Here is an 18,712-nt window from a genome sequence, read left to right on the forward strand (position 1 = left end):
GAACCAGCTTTTACTTTTATTGATCTTTGCTATTGTTTTCTTTGTTTCTATTTCATTTATTTCTGCTCTGATCTTTATGATTTCTTTCCTTCTGCTAACTTTGGGTTTTGTTTGTTCTTCTTTCTCTGGTTCCTTTAAGGTTAGATTGTTTATTTGAGATTTTTCTTGTTTCTTGAGGTAGGCTTGTACAGCTATAAACTTCTCTCTTAGAACTGCTTTTCCTGCATCCCATGGGATTTGGATCATCGTGTTTTCATTGTCGTTTGTCTCTAGGTATTTTTTGATTTCTTCTTTGATTTCTTCAGTGATCTCTTGGTTATTTAGTAACGTATTGTTTAGCCTCCATATGTTTGTGTTTTCTATGTTTTTTTCCCTGTAATTCATTTCTAATCTCACAGCATTGTGGTCAGAAAAGATGCTTGATATGATTTCAATTTTCTTAAATTTACTGAGGCTTGATTTGTGACCCAAGATGTGATCTCTCCTGGAGAATGTTCCGTGTGCACTTGAGAAGAAAGTGTAATCTGCTCTTTTTGTATGGGATGTCCTATAAATATCAATTAAATCTATCTGGTCTGTTGTGTCATTTAAAGCTTGTGTTTCCCTATTTATTTTCATTTTGGATGATCTGTCCATTGGTGTAAGTGAGGTGTTAAAGTCCCCCACTATTATTGTGTTACTGTTGATTTCCTCTTTTATAGCTGTTAGCATTTGCCTTATGTATTGAGGTGCTCCTATGTTGGGTGCATATATATTTATAATTGTTATATCTTCTTCTTGGATTGATCCCTTGATCATTATGTAGTGTCCTTCATTGTCTCTTGTAACCTTCTTTATTTTAAAGTTTATTTTATCTGATATGAGTATTGCTACTCCAGCTCTCTTTTGATTTCCATTTACATGGAATATCTTTTTCCATCCCCTTACTTTCAGTCTGTATGTGTCCCTAGGTCTGAAGTGGGTCTCTTGTAGACAGCATATATATGGGTCTTATTTTTGCATCCATTCAGCTAGTCTGTGTCTTTTGGTTGGAGCATTTAATCCATTCACGTTTAAGGTAATTATCAATATGTATGTTCCTATGACCATTTTCTTAATTGTTTTGGGTTTGTTTTTGTAGGTTCTTTTCTTCTCTTGTGTTTCCCACTTAGAGAAGTTCGTTTAGCATTTGTTGTAGAGCTGGTTTGGTGGTGCTGAATTCTTTTTGCTTTTGCTTGTCTGTAAAGCTTTTGATTTCTCCTTCGAATCTGAGTGAGATTCTTGCCGGGTAGAGTAATCTTGGTTGTAGGTTCTTCCCTTTCATCACTTTAAGTATATCATGCCACTCCCTTCTGGCTTGTAGCGTTTCTGCTGAGAAATCAACTGTTAACCTTATGGGAGTTCCCTTGTATGTTATTTGTCATTTTTCCCTTGCTACTTTCAATAATTTTTCTTTGTCTTTAATTTTTGCCAATTTGATTGCTATGTGTCTCGGTGTGTTTCTCCTTGGATTTATCCTGTATGGGACTTGCTGCACTTCCTTGACTTGGGTGGCTATTTTCTTTCCCATGTTAGGGAAGTTTTTGACTATAATCTCTTCAAATATTTTCTCGGGTCCTGTCTCTCTCTCTTCTCCTTCTGGGACCCCTATAATGTGAATGTTCTTGCGTTTACTGTTGTCCCAGAGGTCCCTTAGGCTGTCTTCATTTCTTTTCATTCTTTTTTCTTCATTCTGTTCCACAGCAGTGAATTCCACCATTCTTTCTTCCAGGTCACTTATCCATTCTTCTGCCTCAGTTATTCTGCTATTGATTCCTTCTAGTGTAGTTTTCATTTCAGTTATTGTACTGTTTATCTCTGTTTGTTTGTTCTTTATTCTTCTCGGTATTGGTTAAACATTTCTTGCATCTTCTTGATCTTTGCCTCCATTCTTTTTCTGAGGTCCTGGATCATCTTCACTATCATTATTCTGAATTCTTTTTCTGGAAGGTTGCCTATCTCCACTTCATTTAGTTGTTTTTCTGGGGTTTTATCTTGTTTCTTCCTCTGGTACATAACACTCTGCTTTTTCATCTTGTCTGTCTTTCTGTGAATGTGGTTTTTGTTCCACAGGCTGCAGGATTGTAGTTGTTCTTGCTTCTGCTGTCTGCCCTCTGGTGGATGAGGCTATCTGTAGGAGGTTTTGATTACTGATTCAACCTCCTTATTGGTCTGTTCAGATTTTCTGTTTCTTCATGATTCAGTCTTGGAAGGTTTTATGTTTCTAAGAATTTATCTGTTTCCCCTAGGTTGTCCAATTTGTTTGCATATAATTGTTCATAGTAGTCTCTGAAAATTCTTTGTATTTCTGTAGTATCTATTGTGATGTCACCTCTTTCAATTCTGACTTTAGCTGAAAGTTTGTCCATTTTTTGTTTATCTTCTCAACGAGGTGGCTCTTGATTTCATTGATCTTTTCTATTGTCGTTTTAGTCTCTATTTCATTTTTCTACTCTGATCTTTGTTATTTTAATTCTTCTACTAACTTTGAGTTTCGTTTGTTTTTTTTCTAGTTTCTTAGTGTAAGGTTAGATTGTTTATGTGAGATTTTTCTTGTTTCCTGACGTCGGCATTTATAGCTGTGCACTTCCCTGTTAGAATTACTTTTGCTGCATCTCATAAGTTTTGGTATGCTGTATTTACATTTTCATTAGTCTTAAGGTATTTTTTGTTTCCTCTTTGATTTCTTCTTTGACCCATTGGTTGTTCAGTAACATGTTGTTTAATTTCCACATATTTGTGCATTTTCCAGTTTTCTTCTTGTAATTGAATTCTAGTTTCCTACCATTGTGGATGGAAAAGATGCTTGATATTATTTTAGTCTTCTTAACTTTGTTAAGACTTGTTTTCTGGCCTAATATATGATCTGTCCTGGAGAATATTCCATGTGCACTTGAGAAGATTGTGCATTCTGTTGCTTCTTGGTTGAAATGTTCTGTATATATCTGTTAAGTCTCTATGTTCTAACATGTCATTTAAGGCCAGTGTTTCCTTATTGATTTTCTGTCTGGATGATCTATCCATTGATGTAAGTGGGGTATTAAAGTCCCTCATTGTTATTGTATTGCTGTCTTTTTCTCCCTGTAGGTCTGTTAATATTTGCTTTATATATTTAGGTGCTCCTATGTTGGGTGCATAAATATTTACAAATATTTTCTTATTTGTTCCACACCTTTATGTGATGCCCTTCTTTGTCTCTTATTAATATCTTTGTTTTAAAGTGTATTTTGTCTGATGTAAGTATAGCTACCCCAGCTTTCTTTGTTTCCGTTTGCAGGGAATATATTCCTCTATCCCCTCTCTTTCGGTCTCTGTGTCCTTGTATCTGAAGTGAGTCTCCTGTAGGCAACATATAGATGGGTGGGTTTTTTTAATCCACTCTGTATCTTTCAATGGGAAAATTTAGCCCATTGACATTTAAAGTAATTGTTGATAGGTATGGACTTACTTGCATTTTGTTAATTGTTTTCTGGCTGTTTTGCAAGTCCTGTATTCCTTTCTTCTTCTCTTGTTCTCTTCTTTTGTGGTCTGATGGCATACTTTAGTGGTATGCTTAGATTCCTTTATGTTTTGTGTATCTACTATAGGTGTTTTTCTTTGTGGTTACCATGAAGCTTACATATAAGAACTTATTTATAACAGTCTGTGTTAAGCTGGTAACAACTTAAATTTAAATAGGTTCTAAAGCTCTACAGTTTTGCTCTCCCCACCCCCACGTTTTATTTTTTTGATGTCACATTTACATCTTTTTATCTTGTGTATTCTTCAACTAATTATTATAATTATAGTTATTTTTATTAGTTTTGTGTTTTAATCTCCATACTAGCTCTATAAGTGATTGATCTACCACCTTTATGTTAGATTATTCTGAATTTTACCTTTACTAGTGATACTTATTCTTTAATATGTTCTCTGTTACTGATTAGCACCTTCTTGTTTCAGCTTAAAGAAGTCCCTTTAACATTTCTTATAAGGCCAGTTTAGTGGTGAACTCCTTTAGCTTTTGCTTTTCTGGAAAAACTCTTTATCTCTCCTTCAATTCTGAATGCTAACTTTGCCAGATTGAGTATTCTTGGTTGACAGTTTTTCTCTAAGCACTTTGAATATATTGTACCACTCTCTTCTGACCTGCAAAGTTTCTGCTGAAAAATCTGTTAGTTTTATGAGGATTCCCTTATATGGAATAGGTTGGGTTTTTTTCTTGCTGCTTTTTTTTTTTTTTCTTGCTGCTTTTAAGATTTTCTCCTTGTCTTTATCTTTTGACACATTAATTATAATGTGTCTTGGTGTGGGTCTCTCTGGGTTCATCTTATTTGGAACTCTCTGGGTTTCCTGGATCTGGATATCAGTCCCTCCCCAGGTTGGGGAAGTTTTCAGCCATTATTTTCTTTCAATAAATTTTCTGCCCCTTTCTCTCTTATTTTCCTGGGACCCTTATAATGCGAATGTTGGTCTGCTTGATGTTGTCCTATAAGTCCCTCAAAGTATCTTCAATTTTTTTTCCACTCTGTTTCCTTTTTGCTGCTTTGATTGGGAGAGTTCCACTGTCCTGTCCTTGAGTTCACTGATCCTTTCTCCTGCTTTATCTAGTCTACTGTTGAGCCCCTTTAGTGTATTTTTCAGTTATTGTATTCTTCAGCTCTGTGACTTCTTTTGATACTTTCTTATATTTTCCCTTTATTGAATTCTGACTGTATTCATTCATTCTTCTTCCAAATACGGTGAGAATCTTTATGACAGTTATTTTGAACTCTTTATCAGGTAAATTACTTATTTTTGTTTCATTAAAGTCTTTTTCTGACGTTTTATCTTGTTCTTTCCTGTGGAACATATTTCTCTGTTTCTTCATTTTCCTTGATTCTCTATGTTGGTTTTTATGCATTAGATAAAACAGCCACCTTGCCCAGACTTGAAGGAGTGAGTCCATGTAGGAGATGAACCTTATTGTTCAATCCTGCCCTAGCTCTTGGTTGTCTCTCAAACTTTTTTGATTTTTAGGTAGTCTATTTTGTTTTTAATGGATGCTAGTAGCTGAGGGTATGCCAAGACCTGTCAGTGTAGGAGAGGATCTCAGTCAGCACCTAGACTAAGCCTGATTGGAAGCTAAACCCTCAGGTAACAGCTTTCAAAGTATGTAAATGTATACAGTTCTCTGGGACCACAAACATAAGTCCCACTGGCAGCTAGAGCCAGGTGATCTGGAGGTGTCCCCCTGGGCAGCATCACAAAATTGGTGCCTCAAAAAAATGTACAGCCTCCTTTTCTGAAAATCCCAGAGACCTGGAGTGAGGCAAAGGGAGAGTGCAAAGATGGTGTCCCCAGGCCTCCATTCCCTGAGAGCGCCTTTGTAGGCCTCTAAAAGTGTGCCAAACCCAAAGCCTGCCCCTCAGGCCAAAGCTCCTGGACAAGCAAATAGGCCTCTCTCTCAGAAAGATCTGCTATCTGCACAGTTCTCTGGGATGGCAGCCAGGCAAGAACTACCTTTGCATTTGTTACAGTCCCGTGGGACCTAGGAACACAAGCCCCCCTGGCCTCCAGAGCCAGGCAATCAAGTGCATCCCCTGGCAGTGGGGGGCGTGGGGGCGCAGCCACAGAAAACAGGGCACCAGACACATGTACAAGTCCACTCCAGAATACACTGGTGCTCTGGAGTGTGGCAGAGGGAGAACATGAAGATAGCACCCACCCCCCAGGTCTCTGGAAAGCATTGTGGTCAGCCCTTAGATGTGTGTTTAATTAGAAGCCTGCCCCTCAGGCCTAGACGATAAGATAATAGGTCTCTTTCACAGAAAGGCTGAGCTCCTGGGTCTGTTGCCTCTTGCTGTGTCCTGGGGGTGTGGTAGCTGGTTGAGAGCTCTTTCTCTGTTGGTTACAGGCCTATGGAACTTATGAGCATATACCCTGCTGGCCACCAGAACCAGTCATTCTAAAGGTATCCCCGGGCAGCAGCCACAAAAACTGGGGCACCAGAGGTGGGCATAGGCTCCTTTCTGGGAGATACTGGTGAGCTGGAGTGAGGGAGAGCACAAAGATGGTGCCCGCCAGCCTCTGTCCCTACAGGGTACCCCAGTAGGCCCTTAGACATGTGTTAGATGAGATTCCTTCTGCTCATACCAAACTTCAAGATTAGCAAATGAGCCTCTTTCACATAAAGTCTGGGTGCCTCTCAATTGACTGCCTCTGAGCTGGTCCTTGGGGTGGGTGAGTCTGAAGATGCGTGCCCTTTAACAGCCATTTCTCAGTTGGCTATGGCCGTGGGGGGTCTCATGGACATGGCACCATTGGTTTTCAAAGCTAGGTGTTTAGAGGGCTCACCTCTCAGGTGCAAGTCTTAAAAGTCGGGTGCCTGATGTGGGGTTCAAACCTTTCAGTCCTCAGGGAGAAGCCACGGGTTTTGAGTTCCCTTCTGATTGTGTGTCACTGCACCAGGTTGGGGGCAGGAGCGGGTTGCAGAGTTTATGGCGAGATTGTGTCAGCCTCTCCTACCTGCCTCAATGTTGGTTTTTTCTCATTTGCCCGATGTGTAGGAGTCACTCAGCCAGTTTTGGGGTGTCTTTTTTCCCAGAGGAAATTGTTGTGTAATTGGCTGTAGATTCAGTGTGTCTATGGGAAGAGGTGAGTTTAGGATCTTCCCATGTCACCGTCGTGAACCAGAACCACTCGTCCCCTTTTTGCTGATTAGTAATTGTAGAGTATGTTTCTTTCCCATACCTTCACTTTCAGTACTTTTCAGCTTTTTGGAATCTTAATTTTAAGATATATTGCTTATGAACAGTTCATAGTTTTTCTATCCAGTTGATAATCTTTGTCTTTTACGTGGCCTGTTTTGTACATTTAATATAACTTCAATGTAATTTCTGGGCTGCGCCAGGAACAGTAGTAGGATTTCGCCAGGTAAAGAATGGGTGGGAAGCATCCCAGGCAGAGGAAGTAATATAACAAAGCAACAGAAATACAGAAATAAACTGCATAGGGAAAGCTGAGTAAATCTGCTGGGGCAGAAAATAGTAGCAGAAGATTAGGCAGCAGAGGAGACTGTGGCCTTGTCATCATGGTGAAGAGATAGCTTTTGGCCTTCCCTCCTTGCATAGTGTGGAACACATGCTAGAAGTGATCGAGTTCTTCCAAAACTGTGCCTGGCACTTCTGTAGAGTAAAATGAAAATACAAGATGTAGTTCTTGCAATTAATAACCAAATAATTCCATTAAAAAGGTAAGATAACACAAGAGTCCAGAAAAATGCAAAATAAGGAGATAAATAATAAAATAAAGTTAAGAATAAAGGAGATACCTGGGAAGGATTGCATCTTTCTTGTGTCTGCAGAGCCTCCTAGCGTTGTTCTTGGCACTGAGAAGGTATTGGGTTGGCCAAAAGGTTCATTCCAGTTTTTCTGTGACATCTTAGGGGAAAACCTGAATGAACTTTTTGGCCAGCCCAATACTAAGTGCTGGGAGGAGTGAGAAGCCAGGCTGACTGGAATGTGTTGGGGAAGAATAGCAAATAGAGTGAATTCTATTCTGTGGAGAGTGAAGATTGCCAGGATGAGAGGCTGGGAAGCTTTGGAGCAGGAACAGAGGAAAAATAATGTCAGCTTGCCTGATGCCCTTGTGAATGTGATTCTTGCCTTATTTATTTATTTTTTTTAATTAGCCAGGGTTACGAATTGTGTGCTGGGTCTGTGGTAATGGAATAGAATGGGCAAGACCTATGGCAATACCATAACAAAGCCTGGATATTGTCTACACAGCCCCGGCCAGCTCAGCCTTGGCTGAGTTGGGTTCTGACTGCCTTAAAAAGCCATGCTTCTTTTCTGACCCCCTCTTGCTCAGCTGCTTTCCGTACAGCTCTGGGAATGCACGGAGTCGCCCTTCAGAATGAATTTCCTTAAACAAGCCTGGACTGTGTCTCAATTTTTAGTTCTCACTGTCCTTAAGACAGATAATTGCCTTGACTGAAAATGCCTCTTTTAGCTCCTGCCAGAGTTTATATTAAAAGATTTAGGTAGAGTGATGATAGTGTAACAAAATGTGGAAACAGAATTTATTACAGATATACTATAACTTATTTAAAACACCCCAGTTGTTATTTTTCTGTGTTCATATGTATATATATAGAGAGAGAGAGAGAGAGTTTTTTTTCCTTTTTTGGAATTTTAATTTTTGAATTTAGAAGTTTAGGAAAGTGTATTTGATTTTCAGAAAATGGACAGCTCTTTATGATGATACATATTTTTAAAGCCCAATTTTCTCTTAGATTGTTTTAAATCTAGATTTTTCTTGATTTTTTTAAAAGATAACTTTTTAAGATTTTTTTTCTAATCTATATTTTTCAATTCTGTGGATTTTTGGTCCTCAGGTAATTTGAATTCAAGGAGAATTTTCATAATGAATCTACTGACTTTGTACAATGAGGAAAGGCCCCTTTGCTTTCTAAATAATGAGTACTTCTGGGATTACACTGATACTTAGATTCTCTATAGCAGGGGTCCCCAACCCCCAGGCCACAGACCAGTACCAGTCCGTGGCCTGTTAGGAACTGGGCCACACAGCAGGAGGTGAGCAGCGCGCGAGTGACCAAAGCTTCATCTGTATTTACAACCGCTCCCCATTGCTAGCATTACCACCTGAGCTCCGCCTCCTGTCAGGTCAGCGGCGGCATTAGATTCTCATAGGAGCTTGAACCCTGCTGTGAACTGCGCATGCAAGAGATCTAGGTTGTGCACTCCTTATGGGAATCTCATGCCTGATGATCTGAGATGGAGCTGAGGCGGTGTTGCTAGCACTGGAGAGTGGCTGCAGATACAGATTATCATTAGCAGAGAGGTTTGACTGCACAGAGATCATAATAAATCATTTGCTTGCAGACTCATATCAAAACCCTATCAGCAGACTTCCCTGGTGGCACAGTGGTTAAGAATCTGCCTGCCAATGCAGGGGACATGAGTTTGATCCCTGGTCCGGGAAGTTCCCACGTGCCGTGGAGCAACTAAGCCCATGCACCACAACTACTGAAGCCCGCACACCTAGAGCCCGTGCTCCGCAACGAAGAGAAGCTACCACAATGAGAAGCCCACGTACCACAACGAAAAGTAGCCCCCGCTTGCCGCAGCTAGAGAAAGCCCACGCACAGCAATGAAGACCCAATGCAGCCAATAAATAAATAAATAAATAAATAAATAAATAAATAAATAAATAAATAAATAAATAAAATTTTTAAAAGCCCTATCAGTGAGTGGCAAGTGAAAACAAGCTCAGGGCTCCCACAGATTCTGCGTTATGGTGAGTTGTATAATTATTTCATTATATATTATAACGTAATAATAGAAATAAAGTGCACAATAAATGAAATGTGCTTGAATCATCCCGAAACCATCCCCACCCCCATCCGTGGAAAAGTTGTCTTCCATGAAACCGGTCCCTGGTGTCAAAAAGGTTGGGGACCACTGCTCTATGGGAAAGAGGTTCTCAAGGTTCTCAGTGTTTAAAAATATTCCAAGAGACACACACAAGACTAGTACTAGCTGCAGACTGTACTTAGAATCATAGAACCCTCAAAATGAGTCTGTGGCACCAGAAATTTATGATCCATGATCTTAAATAGCTCTGTATTTTTGACAACTATAATAGGAAATGAAAAGCTACTACTATCCCATTTTTAAATAACTGAGATTTTTTTTTAAATGAATGTGAATTTTCAACTCTGGTTTAAGTGTGTATCTGATACCCCAAAGAAAACAAATCGTCACCCTTAACTTTGAAATATTTAGGTTAAAGGACAAAAATGGCACTTAGTTTGGGGCTCAAGGTTATAGGAGTAAAGAAAGTTATTTCAACACAACATAGTTATACAAAGATACTTGGAATAAATCCAGACTTTGAAGAGGATGAGTACTTTTACTTGGTACTAGGAAAAAACAGGCTGCTTCATAGTGTCCTTGGTCTTGCTGTAATAAGAAGGTGGCCGGCTGGTGTTAATAGAAAAAGGCCTGGAACATCACTTTTTTCTTCTTGGATATTTATATCAATGAACTGAAAATACCTTTAAGAGCATCCTCTTCGATGTGCTGTTATTCAGATGGCAGTGGTGATAATCATGGAAGTAGATCTGACTGACTACTCCTCAGCCTCCTATAAAGGAACTGTGTAGTGCAGCTCCGTAGGAGAGGTATATGCTGTAAAACAAATGCTGAGATACAGAGTAACCATTCATTGAGCAGGTCCTCCATAGGAGGCACTGTGCTAAGTGCTCAATACAAATTATGTCAGTTATTTCTCCCAAACCCTTGTGATATCCCTTTTTATAGATGAGGAAGGAGACTGAATCTCAGAGAGGTTAAGTAACTTGTCTAAGGTAACCCAGCAAGTAAATGGCTGAGCTGATCCAGAGCTTGAGCTCCTTCCCACCATGCCTGAAAAATATCACCAGCACTTGGTAAAGAGAAGAGCTCAGTACATGGAAGTGCGAATTCTGTCATAGAAAAATTGTGCTCCAGGGATAGTTCTCTTATTACAGAACAGGAACGGAGTGCTGATTGGACTGTCTTGAGTATTTTTGCAGCAGTGACAAAACATCAATTCATCCCCATTTGTACTTTCTCTGTCTTGTCCCTTTTGTGCCTGAACATGGCAGTTGCTGGGACGGAGGGTGCACGGGTACTCTTACTACAGTCCTTCACTTTGTCTTCCTGTGATTATGTTAGCTGAAACCAAGAGTTAGGGTCAAGAAATTTTTATAGCTCTGAAATCTGTAGGTGATCTTAGGTTTCATTTAAGAAGTTTTGAGAGTGGTTTGACCATTACTGAATGACTTAATGCATCTCACAGTGATTAGTTTCAAGGATCTGTGAAAGGAACAAGCTCAGCACAGCCACTGGCGAGTGCCGTGGCACAGCTGCCTGAAGACGCGTTTTGTTAGCAGTGAAAGACCTGTGGTCCTGAGCGCATTAGTTTGCTAGGGCTGCCACACAAAGGACCACTAACTAGGTAGTGTAAACAGCAGAGATGTATCGTCAGATTGTCGACAGGGTTACTGCCCCCTGAGAGAGGATCTGTCCCGTGCCTCTCGCCTCGTTTCTGCTGTTTTGCTGGCAATCTTTGGCTTTCCTTGGCCTGTTGGAAGCCTCACCGTGATCTCTGCCTTCATCTTCACATGGTGCTCCTCCCATATGTCTGTCTGCCTCCAAATTTCCCATTTTATAAGGACACCAGGTATTTAAGGCTCATCTTCATAACCTCATTTTAACTTCATTATAATCCTCTGTAAAGATCCTGTCTCCAAATAAGGTCACAGCCTAAACTACTGGGAGTTAGGGCTTCAACATATGAATTTTAGGGGGACACATAACACTAAATAAGTGTTAACAACTGTGTGCCACATACACCCCTTCCCGCAGCTCCACTTGCATTAGCTGAGGTGTTATCGATAGTACGTAGGTCCAGTTTATTGAGTGAGTTGTATTTAGTAAGGTGTCTCTCCTTTTCAGAATAATACCAAAATAAATAAAACTCTACAATGATTGGAATTTCTCCCTCTGCCAGCCTGGGACTGCTTTGGGTTTGGAACCGACAGTGGGGAGTTTGACACTGTCAGCTTCCTTCCTTGCACTGCCTTTCTCCCCCTCGCTTCTCCTGGTTTTTACCCTTCCAGGATCAGGCCTAAAGGGGCTTAAGGGGAAAAGCCAGCTGGGATGTTTGCATCTGGCGAAGGCGCCCCCTGGGTGGCGGATGTGGTTCTCTTTGGTAGATTCCAGGGAGACCCTACAGCTGGGGCTTCCCCCTTCAGTTCCCCTGATGCAGTAGGGCCTCCCCTCCAGCTGACCCTCTCACTACACACCCTTGGCCCCTAGCTTTTGGTGTTCCACTTCTCTGCTGGTTATCTTCATCCCTCTGCGCAGAACTCTCTGGGGAGGCTATCTTTTAAGGCAGCCAGCCCCATGCTGGCTATGTTCCATGGGGCCTGGTTTGGTCCTTGGGAAACACGCACCTTTGCTGTCAGTGGAAATAAGAGTCTACTCCCAGCGCAGCCTTTTTTTTTTTTTAATTAATTAATTTATTTATTTATTTATTTTTGGCTGTGTTGGGTCTTCGTTTCTGTGCGAGGGCTTTCTCCAGTTGCGGCGAGCGGGGGCCACTCTTCATCGTGGTGCGCGGGCCTCTCACTGTCGCGGCCTCTCTTATTGCGGAGCACAGGCTCCAGACGCGCAGGCCCAGTAGTTGTGGCTCACGGACCCAGCCGCTCCGTGGCATGTGGGATCTTCCCAGACCAGGGCTCAAACCCGTGTCCCCTGCATTGGCAGGCAGATTCTCAACCACTGCGCCACTAGGGAAGCCCCCAGCGCAGCCTTTTAAACTCTGCTGACAGGTAGAGACAGCTCAGCCATAGCCTCTCGCCTTTAGAGTTACTTTTCAGGCTTGAGTCAAATCTTGGTCTTTGTCGCTTCAAGTCCAGGAGATTCTGGGCCTGCTTCTTCAGGTGATTCCCTCCGCTTAGTTTGAGCTGAGGGGTTGCGTTCTCCTCTTTTCCTCTGTGGGCAGAGGTGGCGGGGGACACAGAGCACACTTGACACTCTCCAGCAACATACCCTCTTTGGGCCTTTATAACTTGTTTTGTTTTGATTTGATGTTTTTGTACTGTTTTTGATTGAGATATAATTGACATATAACATTATATTAGTTTTAGGTGTACAACATAATGATTTATATATTGTAAAATGATCACCACAATAAGTAACATCTATCATAATATATAATAATGTATATAACATAGAACATCTATTTCATCATATTTAGTTACAAAATTTTATTTCTTATGATGAGAACTTTCAAGATCTATTCTCTTAAAAACTTTCAAATATACAATACAGTATTATTAACTGTAGTCACCATGTGCTGTACATTACCTCCCCATGACTTATTTATTTTATAACTAGAAGTTTGTACCTTTTGACCACCTTCACTCATGTCACCTACCCTCCACGCCTTTACAACTTCTGCTTCTCAGAGGCAGGGGGAGACTGACTGGCTAAAACAGCAAAGTCAGATAGGGCTAAACCCTTTCCAAACCCTGCATGGAGGCTCTGTTCTTCTGACATCTCTGCAGGCATTCACTGAGCCACGCCCTGGAGGGCACTGGTCAGTAGCTGAACAGTTAAGGGAGAAGGAAGACACCCAGACGTCCATGGTGGGATGGTCTCATTTGCAGAGGAGCACAAATGACCGTTTACTTATATATATACTTATATACAGACAAGGGGTTTGAGTCACGGAATGTGAGTTCTGACCTTGAAGAGAGCATCCTTGCATTGCAGTTATCACATTTAAACATCATGAAACACACCTTAACATAAAACTTATTGGCCTGTTTTGTCAATTTATAGAAAATTTTAGCTGCTTAGGGGTTTCTGTAACACATTTGGATTTTCTTAGTGAAGAACCAACCTGTCACAGCTCCCTGTTTTTGCTCATGTGACTTCATACAGTATCTCTGAAGAATATCTTATTATGGCAGGGAAAAGAGAGTAGGCTGTGTGTGTGTGTGTGGAATCCAAAAGCAGCATTGTGTTCATTGTTTTACTCTGCAAAGATCATTCTGTTCTAAAGATATGATATAAATGATGGTTCTTTGCTGTATTTAATTTCATTATAATAGAATTCATTCTCTACATTAAAATAATAGGTGATTATTTCAATGCTAAAGTATATTATATGTCTATAGAGCATTCAGAATTGAATAATAAAAGATTAGTTCAAGTTCATAGCATTCTACTTGAATAATTATGATTTATTCACCTATATAATACAAAAGTACTGATTCCTTTGGTCTTTTTTAAAAATTAGGTAATACTCAGTGGAAGAGATCACACAATAAAGACCCAAAGTTCACAAAATGTGATAGGAATTTAAAGAGTAAGAGCAGACGGGCAGATAAGCACTATTAAAACCAGCCTGTAAAATTGAAAATAAATATTTGAATTCTTTGAATAAAAAGTCCAGAATAATTGTGAAAGGGTGATAATGCATGAAGTAATCACTTTTGGTGTGTGACAGCAGCAGTGGGACAGAGAACCTGAAGGCCTTGTGCTGCTGTCACTGGGGGAAAGGAGAAGGCAAGCCCGGTGGGTAATTCTTTCCACTTTAGTTCTTGGCCATAAAGAGTAAAATGGGAGTATATAGGCAACATAACAAACCACTAAACCTGCAAGTAAACTTTGAGACTAGGAAACAAACACAGAAATAAATTACATCCTATTAATAGGACAAAGAGAGATTTTTCATTCCTTAGATAGTATATACTAAATTATAATAACTAAAGTATCTTTAGTTGTAAACATCAGTTGGGTTGTGGTGTTACAATGAAGATAGAGTGTGAAAGAATATTGTTAAGACAGAAAGGTTTGCTTTTGGTCATAGGGCATTTTGTACATATATAGATATTTAGTATTTATCTTGGGTCATAGCACTTATTTATTTATTTATTTCCAATTGTTTGTTTTAAATTAATACCAGTGATTCTCCTTTACAAAATTGGCTTTTGCATTTTTAAAACTTTCAGAAATAATTTTAGAAATACCTTCCCAATGACAGAAAATTATCACCAGTATGAGATTTCCAACTAGCCACGTTCTGTGATGTTGTTTCACTTCCTAATGCACCACGGGAAGCTGGTTTTACTCTTATGAAGAGTATCTCACTCATGCTCACATCCTACTCGGGGGTTAGAAGCATGCAGCTACTGTTTGTCCTCAAAGCTTTTTGGAAGAATGTGGCAGAGAAACCTTAAACTTTAAAAACCCTTTTTATATCCATTGGTTTAATAATCCATTCAGCTAATATTTGTGACATGAAGCATGGAATATTCAGACACAGAGATGGTTAAGACACTGTCCCTGTATCAAAAGAACTCAGTCTTCTGGGTTGAGTTTCTTTTTTTCCCATACGTTCACAAAAATTTCTTACTTTACGTAAATCCAGGCTTAGTTCCTGTTGAATATTTTACTATTTTGAGACATTTTATGGCTTCTTGCTCTGTAGTGCAAAGCATTAATAAACTAAGTATCTTTCATGATGCTGTGTTTGTTAGACCTTTTTCTTTATGTATGACCACGAAAGTCAGTGAAGTGGCAGCTTAATTATCTAAGTCATAGCTCTGGCTTTAATGTTTCTTCATATTCTTGCAGCCTCACAGGTGCTTTTCAACCAGACAAGTGAATCTTCCAACTTCAGTGTGAAATCATCAAAAACTCCAGTTTCCCCAGTCTCAAAGATGACAGCTACCACCTCGAAACCCATAGCAAAACCATCAACAACTGCAGTTGCCTCAGGCTCAAATAGTGGGACAGCCACCACCTCAAAACCCATAGCAACGTCTAAAATGATAACACCAGAGGTCTCAACAAATATGACTTCCACCACCTTAAGGTCTACACCCAAAATAACAAGTGTTTCACAAAATACATCCCAGATATCAACACCCACAATGACCACAACCCACAATAGTTCAGTGACGTCTGTTTCTTCATCAGTAACAAGTATGTATAAAAATGGACCTATTTTTCCTATGCTGAAAAAATAGTTGTTAAAATGCCACATTTATATCATTCCATTCTGCAAAAATGTAGAAATTTAGACAATTATTTCTCATTTCCTAAATAAATTAGTTGTAGAGATCAGGAAAAGAGTCAGTTGACTTAGTAACTATCTTGTCCCTTTAAAAAAATTAGCTTCCAACTTACCCATGCCAAATAATGACTGTATGAGATCCATCTGTAAATAAATAATTTATCCTAAAATGGGATTTTATTTTGCATGGTTTGAAAACTTGTCATACCTTTAACTCTTTGAACCTCATTCTAGAAAGGAATTAGGCAGGCTCAGTCTCCATGATTTCTAAACCTAAATCATGTAGAACTTTGGTTTTAATTTACTTGTGCCATAAAGATATTTTTTAATGGTATTAGGTATAGTCACATATGTAGTATTAGTCTCAGCACTCTTTATTTTTTTGCATTTGTTTAAAATATAATGCCTGTGAAACCATGAATTCAAAAACCTTAAGATTCTCTTTTAAGTTATCCAAAGTTGAAGTTCTGTTTAAAAGCTAGTGATTATATTTATCAGAACAAATAACAGACTTCATGGTTTCTTTTGTGGGTTTTTTATATACTTCTATTCCAAATAGTTTATTTTCTTTATTACTACAATGTATGTATTGAAATCAACTTTAATGTCTCAAGGGCTCTTGACTCCATAAAATTAAAGTAGTTAAAATTCCCAATTTATTCAAAAGGAGAAATTTCAATTAGAAACATTTACTCAAATTGGATCCAGTTTCAAGATTTCAGCTGTTACCCAGACCTGTTTTGTTTAAGGCATGAACTCTTAAGAAAATTCGTAAAAGAATTAACCAAATCTTGCTGCCTCTGAGGTTTTGGTAGACTATCCAAGCCCAGTCTCACCTTAAGATCTTGGGTTTATAGGCACTGGGGGTTTAAGGGATGTGTTGGATCAAGTGAAGAAAACTAGAACCAGGCGGTCACTAGACACAAAATCAGCTGGAGAGCACCTTGATGTGCTTAAGATTCCCCCTTGTCCCCAGATCAGCATTCTTACATAGAAATTCAGAATGTTTTAGCTTATTACAATATGTTTAAAAAGCACTAAAGCCTTATTTTTTTGTTTTCTTCTAGTCACAGCAACTATTATTTCTAAGGAAAATAAAGGATCAAAATTTGATACTGGCAGCTTTGTTGGTGGTATTGTATTAACACTGGGAGTTTTATCTTTTCTTTACATTGGATGCAAAATGTATTATTCAAGAAGAGGCATTCGGTATAGAACCATGTAAGTTTTGATTGGCCAGGACTTTTTTATTATTATTAATTCTGTATTTCTGTATTTAAATATCAGGACAAAATATCAGAGTAGAACCAGTGTTCATCTCAGGGATTAATAATTTATAGATTTATGAGTTATATTTCCATTAATCCTCTATGCCCAAAGCAAATTGTTTATGTACAAGCTTGTGATTATAATTATTTGCAAATGCAAATGGATATACCTATAAACATGATTGTATTTTATTAGTGTCATACTTTTTTTTTTTTTTTTAACCAGAGACCCAAGTTTAGTCAGTCCTTTTCATTTGCTTATACCTCTAATTGCAAGAAATACCATTATCAGTTCTCCTGAGGCTGTTGACCTAGTGTTACTGACAAACACAAGACACACTAAAATAACATCCTCGATAAAAACGTGATTTTTGCTTTCTGTGACAAAGAAAATAAAGAAATTCTTCTGACAGCCTCATTTTCCCTGATACTGAGTTGTTAGTATAATATACATTATCAGTTAATCTATAGTAAAACTGTCTTTTCAGGTGAGCTTTATCAACAAGTCCCCAACAACAAACTATGTCATTCTATAGGTCTGATGGTTTTTGGAGGTATCATCTCCCAATTTTTGTTATTCCAACAAAGTCCTTTTGGTTTTTTCTTTTGAGCCTTATATGTACAAGAGTGAATCCATTCTTTTGATTGTTAATGTATATATAAAATAAATACCATAGAATAGATGACCATTTTCCAAAATTTGTTTAAGTTGTCGTATGCATATGTGTCCCACACAGAGTTTCCATGTCAGAAACACTTGGGAAATACTAATTGAGCAAAATAAAATAGAATAGGTTACTTTACTATAAGAATACTGTAAGCCTTTGATATGTTGATGTACATTATGAATTTTTAGGAGGAAAATATAGTATGAAAATATGTCTCAAATTTTTCATTGAACTAAGAAAACCAGACTTTAAAAAAGTATATTTGAATTGGAAGTTACCTTCCACATACAGTATCCATCACATCGAACTTACCTTAAAAGCGCATCAAGGTGGTGTTTTGTCAGATTACAAGCACATTCAGAAACATTCATTCTTTTCTCTTTTAGATCAACCCGTAAAAGAAAAAAATACATGAAGGAAACTGACTAAACAGAGTTGACTCTAAAAATTCTTTAAAATTTGAAATATTTTTTAAAACCACTGTGTTTCTAGAAATACTTATCATCTGTTTTCTTGGTAAATTTCACCAGTTAAACAGAAGGCACATTTTGATTATAGTAAATTTAATGCAACTCCTTTTTTATAATATCAATATTTATTGATATACTTGAGGCTGTAAAATATTGAAGGAATTAAATTTAAATGTGCTGTTTTCATTTTAAAGTGCCTTAACTACGAAGTATATAATTTTAGCTTTATGGACTTTTTCCTCACGTATACATGACCACATAATGCTGCATGCCCTGTGGAGGACATCAGAGTCCAGAATCCCCATAAGTGTAAGGACAGATCTGTGTGGCATGTAAGGAAGGCAGTGTGACTCTAACAGGAGTCTTATTCATATCAGAACCAGTAGATGGTGAAAACACCATATTTAGTTGAGTCTAAGTACACATTTCTGTTTTTGTGTATTTCCACATTTTAACACCTCTGAAATGGATGTATCTTACAGTCTATGGGATGAGAAAGCATTGTGTTGTAGTTTAATAGGCCATGTTTTTCTTAGTGCTACATTTTTTAAAGAGTGCCTTTTAAAGCCAGTAGTTCCTTTGAAGTTATAAATAATGACATTCCATAAGTAAGGACTTAATATTTGTCCCATTAAGGAACCTGAGACCTTCTATATCTAGTAATTATTAG

At 38.6% G+C, this 18,712-nt stretch overlaps 1 protein-coding gene across 1 annotated transcript in view; it reads left to right on the forward strand.

Annotated features, from left to right (window-relative positions):
- Positions 1 to 18,712, forward strand: part of TMEM123 (transmembrane protein 123) — a gene marked incomplete at its 5' end in the record, with an annotated part of 78,230 nt that overhangs the window by 56,245 nt on the left and 3,273 nt on the right. The window contains 2 exons of the mRNA XM_082409585.1: positions 15,195 to 15,545; positions 16,704 to 16,857. Of these exons, the coding sequence (XP_082265711.1) occupies positions 15,195 to 15,545; positions 16,704 to 16,857 (505 nt within the window). The remainder of the gene's footprint in view (positions 1 to 15,194; positions 15,546 to 16,703; positions 16,858 to 18,712) is intronic.

This window comes from Balaenoptera physalus (assembly GCF_965194825.1).
Source record: "Balaenoptera physalus genome assembly, chromosome: 10".
NCBI lineage: Eukaryota > Metazoa > Chordata > Mammalia > Artiodactyla > Balaenopteridae > Balaenoptera > Balaenoptera physalus.